A 6000-nucleotide genomic window follows, 5' to 3' on the forward strand; every position below is an offset into this window, starting at 1 on the left:
TTAAATTTTGTTTCCTTTATTAATTTTCTAACAAATTTCAAATTTTCAGAACGAATAGAATTTGGATAGGTCGAAAAACAATCGACAGATTTGAATTCTGTGTGAAGAAGTAGCTGGTTGTTAAGCCGCCTGTGTTCTTAACAACCATGAGTCGTTATCTGTCAGCGGGCTTCTCCACTGACAGATGAATGTAAAGAAAAGAATGCCGGCAATTGCCCGGCAATAGAGAAATGTTATGGATTGTGATGATCCTCGCACTACCACAGTAAGGTTATGTAAATCTGAGTGCCGCTATTGCTAAACTGTTACCTCAACAGAAATAATTGGCCACTAATGTATAAAAGAATGTACTGCGCTCCCAGATGTTACCTCCTCTTAGGTGTTCATGTATATTTTAGGTCAAGTTTAAGGTGTTGAGTACAGGCTTCATTTTTTTAAAATTGCCCCAGTCGCATCTGCTTTAAATTAAATATTATTAATCAAAAGTGCATCTATGAAATCAAACATTTAGTGTACTAAACCAAAATGAATAAAATTTTAAATAAATATTTTCCTTCTTCAAATTCATGTGAATCGCATCCAAAATTCAATGATATATATACTGTATCAAATATACTTATATATAACAAACATATCTATTTGGTATAAGTGATGCTGTGTTAGGACAAAAAAGTGCAATTGTGCAATATAATCCCTACGTGCATAAACCATTAAGGTGCAAAAAAAATATTATATTGTACAATAAAGCAATTGTGTGCAATTTTTTGCATATAAAGTGCCTTAAATTTGTGCAAATGAATGGATATTAACCATAAACAACTTAAATATTCTCTGTGCAAAAAATAAATAAATAAAGTCTATTGGTAGTAAAGTGCTGTGCAGTGAATTATTTCTCCAAGGTTGCTCTGCAGTTGTAGCTGTGTATAAACACCACCTCCACCTTCTGTATTGTGCTCCAATCCATGTGTGCTCTTCAGTGTATACACTTATATGTGTGCTAGCCTCTCACCTCTAGCCACATATGTTAGAGCATATAGGTATTACAAGTCAGGGTCTTCTCCAGTCCTTCCCCTGTCTTTATATGTATACCTCCGGTGGTCTCCTTATCACGGGTGGGGATTAGATTCTCCTATATACTCTCCTCAATAAGTCCGAAAATCCACACGCTCCGTGTTATGCATAAAGAGGGGGCATCATAGTGTAGTTGTTTTGATAATAATTATTAAAAAAAATATATAGCCTTTCACAGTTTAAAAACCGACATCCAGCATAAACAATTGTGGTACAAATGATAGGGACACTTCGTCCGTGTCCTGCCGCGTCACTTCTGGTTCCGGACCCTACGCGTTACGTTACGTCACACGTGACTTCTTCACGGGGATCAGGATAGAGAAGTGTTCTTTCTATACCAGGCTCTTCGGGTCTGGTATGGATTTTAAGAAGAACCCCATGCTAAAATAAAAAAAAACAAATGGCATGACCCCCCAAAATCTATACCAGACCCTTATCTGAGCATGCAGCCCGGCAGGTTATGAAAGGAGTGGGGGGGGGGGCGAGGGGCCCCCCTTCAGAACTATACTAGGCCACATGCCCCCCACCTCAAAGCACCTTGTCCTCATGTTGATGGGGACAGGGGTCGCTTCCTGACAACCCCGGGCTGTGTTAGTTGGGGTCTGCAGGCAGGGGGGCTTAGGGGATAAGCTAGGATAAGGGTCTGGAATAGATTTTGGGGGGGAACCATGCCATTTTTAAAAAAGAAATTTGGCTTGGGGTTCCCCTTAAAATCCATATCAGACCCGAAGGGCCTGGTATGGACTTGGGGGGAGCACTACGCCATTTTTTTTAACATTTGGTTGTTAAGGACACAGGCAGTCAGCTTCCTGGCCTGCTGTTTAACAACCAGCTACTTCTTCACACAGAATTTCAAATGGTCAATCATTTTTCGACCGATCCTAGTTCTAATCTTTTTGAAAAGTTGGAATTTGTTAGAGAACAAATGTAGCACTACTCCCAATGTTGCTGCTGAGTGTGGGTCCCCCTGGGTTACCGCTAGCAACAACAGTACCTTTAAACATGTTTTTCAAGTGTGTGCACCTCAGACAAGAACCAGTCCAGTTTCTTTGATTTTTAGGGTTTATTTGAGAACTTGGATGGGAGAAGGGATAAGTGGGATACTCCAACAACTGAACTATGCACAATTAGGCAGGGACACTGAAAAATGCTGCTTGACGCTGGTTAACGCTTCACTGACGCTGGTTAACGCTTCACTGATGCTGGTTAATGCTGACTGATACTGGCCTCGGCTAGGCCAGTTACTAGACCTTCACCTCTGACTGTGGAAAAGTCCCTTTGAGTTCCCAAAAGTACTCCTTCCTAAGGTAGCTGACTTTAATGCAAACTGTATTGCTGAACACTTCAGGGCCCTTCCTGGTGCCCCCTTTACTCCCCAAACTTCAGAGTTTCACTACTTGGCACCCCCTTTACTGTACACTCCTGGTTAGCTGGCTCCTGGATCCCCTTTGACCTCTCTGGAGTGGTCCCCTCTCCTAGGCAGACCCCTGGGCAGATCTTGAGTACTCACAACACTGTTTTTCCTGAAGATCTCTGCCCAACAGCTCCACTCGGTCAGAAACTATGGATCCCTTGCAGCCCAGCTCAACCTCCGGTCCCTAGGCCGACTGCCTGGACCACCTTTTCACTTTTACAGGAAGATAGACAGCCGTCACCTCCTCCTGGGACTGATGCTCCCATCAAAAGACGCTCTGTCACATGCTCCCTCCAGATTTATTTCCAATCCCAGGGTGCACTGCGGCAAATCCTGCCCACTGGGACAGTCATTAACCCTGGTGTGTTATTATAGGTTTCCTCCACTGTCCAACAAGATCCCTCATTGGATACAGTGGGGAGACTCCCCAGACTCCACAGGCCACATCTGGAGGCATGTGATAGAACAGCTAAAAGATCCAGCCCCCTGATAAGCAGACAGGGCTAATGTATGCTTTTTCCTAGCACCTACCTAGCAGGGTGCTACATAAATAAACAAAATGAATTTTAACTGAGTTCAACAAATTTGGATCGAAACAAATTGCACATGTCTACCCCTTTTTAGAAGAAGCATTGAGTACCATAAGCAACTCTGTTGGTGTGTGTAATCTAAGGCAACTCAGCTTCTGTTAGGCACGCATAGCATACCAAAATTGGAGATATTGAAACAAGCTGGTTCCAGGGTTTTGAAACTTGTCTTGTGATTGTTAAAAACATTTCAAAACATTATCTTTAAACCTCAAACCTCCAACAAAGTATCCTTCTCCCACAAAGGAGTGTATATGGAAAATCCCTCATACCTAAAGAGGAGCTCCAGGCCTCCCCCCAAAAAATTAGAAGTCAGCAGCTACAAATAATGTAGATGCTGACTTTTAATATAAGGACACTTACCTGTCCAGGGAACCAGGAATGTCCTCACCTGAACCTATTCTTCAATCTGCTTTGGGCGCAGGCACCAGCATAGCAAGTAAGGGAAACTGGAAATTAAGCCTTGAGGCTTCACAACTGGTTTCCTACTGCACACGTGCGAGACACGCCTTGTGAATGGTCCCGTATTCTTCAGGGACCCGTGATCTGTCCCAGGAAAGTTTGCTAGAGAGGTTATATACCAGTGTGCAGAGGATGCATCCAGAATTTTTGGTGTTAACGTGGTCACACCCCTTTACCTTTAGATTATTACATGTAGAAGCCAATTAGGAATTGAGCACAGGTATATCTTACTTCCAAACTGAGCCCAGGTACATCAGACTGATAAGTAGTCACAGGTAGAAGATGATATAAAGGCAAGCTTGTGTTTGTTTTTTGTAATATAAACTGTGTTTTCATTTATATTCCATGGTTATTCAGTGGTCACCATGACCTAAATGTTGTATGTTTTATGATATGTGTCAAGGATTGTTATTTTAGCAAGCGTGGCCAATGTTACAAAGAAAAGTGCTAATGCAATCTTCTGTATTCTGCAGACTAATGTCACACTGAATGATCGGTTTTCCTTCCTCAAGATTAAAGGACAGTTTACACCCGGCAGAAGAGGGGGTCGGACAGTCACTCTTGCTTAACATCAATTTTATTTCCCAGGAAGAGAGTAACACAGCTAAACCTCAACTTCTGCTCCAGGACATCCACTTCTGGATGGACAAGTCACATTCAATGCAATGCATTGTGGACCTGTGCTATAGAACTTAGCTGTGTTCAGATATGTTTGTGGTGACAGTGTAACAAAATCCAATTCATTACAATATGTATCAATAAAGAATTTATAGAATATTGAGTAAACTATAATGGCTACAAATACTTTTAACCAAGCTGTGCTGGCCTGATATTTCTCATGATCTAGGTCCAGGATGTTGTCTGCTGTTTTATGCTATCCTAAGAAAAAGCTTGTTGCTTTTACTGTGCTCCTTAAAAAGGATATACAGTGCCTTGCGAAAGTATTCGGCCCCCTTGAACTTTGCGACCTTTTGCTACATTTCAGGCTTCAAACATAAATATATAAAACTGTAATTTTTTGTGAAGAATCAACAACAAGTGGGACACAATCATGAAGTGGAACGAAATTTATTGGATATTTCAAACTTTGTTAACAAATAAAAAACTGAAAAATTGGGCGTGCAAAATTATTCAGCCCCTTTACTTTCAGTGCAGCAAACTCTCTCCAGAAGTTCAGTGAGGATCTCTGAATGATCCAATGTTGACCTAAATGACTAATGATGATAAATAGAATCCACCTGTGTGTAATCAAGTCTCGGTATAAATGCACCTGCACTGTGATAGTCTCAGAGGTCCGTTTAAAGTGCAGAGAGCATCATGAAGAACAAGGAACACACCAGGCAGGTCTGAGATACTGTTGTGGAGAAGTTTAAAGCCGGATTTGGATACAAAAAGATTTCCCAAGCTTTAAACATCCCAAGGAGCACTGTGCAAGCGATAATATTGAAATGGAAGGAGTATCAGCCCACTGCAAATCTACGAAGACCAGGCCGTCCCTCTAAACTTTCAGCTCATACAAGGAGAAGACTGATCAGAGATGCAGCCAAGAGGCCCATGATCACTCTGGATGAACGGCAGAGATCTACAGCTGAGGTGGGAGACTCTGTCCATAGGACAACAATCAGTCACATACTGCACAAATCTGGCCTTTATGGAAGAGTGGCAAGAAGAAAGCCATTTCTTAAAGATATCCATAAAAAGTGTCGTTTAAAGTTTGCCATGAGCCACCTGGGAGACACGCCAAACATGTGGAAGAAGGTGCTCGGGTCAGATGAAACCAAAATCAAACTTTTTGGCAACAATGCAAAACGTTATGTTTGACGTAAAAGCAACACAGCTCATCACCCTGAACACACCATCCCCACTGTCAAACATGGTGGTGGCAGCATCATGGTTTGGTTAAAATTGATGGGAAGATGGATGGAGCCAAATACAGGACCATTCTGGAAGAAAAACTGATGGGAGTCTGCAAAAGACCTGAGACTGGGATGGAGATTTGTCTTCCAACAAGACAATGATCCAAAACATAAAGCAAAATCTACAATGGAGTGGTTCACAAATAAACATATCCAAGTGTTAGAATGGCCAAGTCAAAGTCCAGACCTGAATCCAATCGAGAATCTGTGGAAAGAACTGAAAACTGCTGTTCACAAACGCTCTCCATCCAACCTCACTGAGCTCGAGCTGTTTTGCAAGGAGGAATGGGCAAAAATTTCAGTCTCTCGATGTGCAAAACTGATAGAGACATACCCCAAGCGACTTACAGCTGTAATCGCAGCAAAAGGTGGCGCTACAAAGTATTAACTTAAGGGGGCTGAATAATTTTGCCCAATTTTTCAGTTTTTTATTTGTTAAAAAGTTTGAAATATCCAATAAATTTCGTACCACTTCATGATTGTGTCCCACTTGTTGTTGATTCTTCACAAAAAAATTGTTTTATATCTTTATGTTTGAAGCCTGAAATGT

The 6000-nt window shown here is 41.7% G+C and overlaps 1 protein-coding gene across 1 annotated transcript in view; it reads left to right on the forward strand.

Annotated features, from left to right (window-relative positions):
* LOC309560523 (UAP56-interacting factor-like) overlaps window positions 1-4345 on the forward strand; it is a 76927-nt gene extending 72582 nt beyond the window's left edge. The window contains exon 9 of the mRNA XM_082264154.1: window positions 4008-4345. Within this exon, the coding sequence (XP_082120280.1) occupies window positions 4008-4103 (96 nt within the window). The 3' untranslated portion in view covers window positions 4104-4345. The remainder of the gene's footprint in view (window positions 1-4007) is intronic.
* Window positions 4346-6000: the final 1655 nt, after the last annotated feature.

This window comes from Pelophylax lessonae (genome assembly GCF_965119305.1).
Source record: "Pelophylax lessonae genome assembly, chromosome: 7".
Classification (NCBI taxonomy): domain Eukaryota; kingdom Metazoa; phylum Chordata; class Amphibia; order Anura; family Ranidae; genus Pelophylax; species Pelophylax lessonae.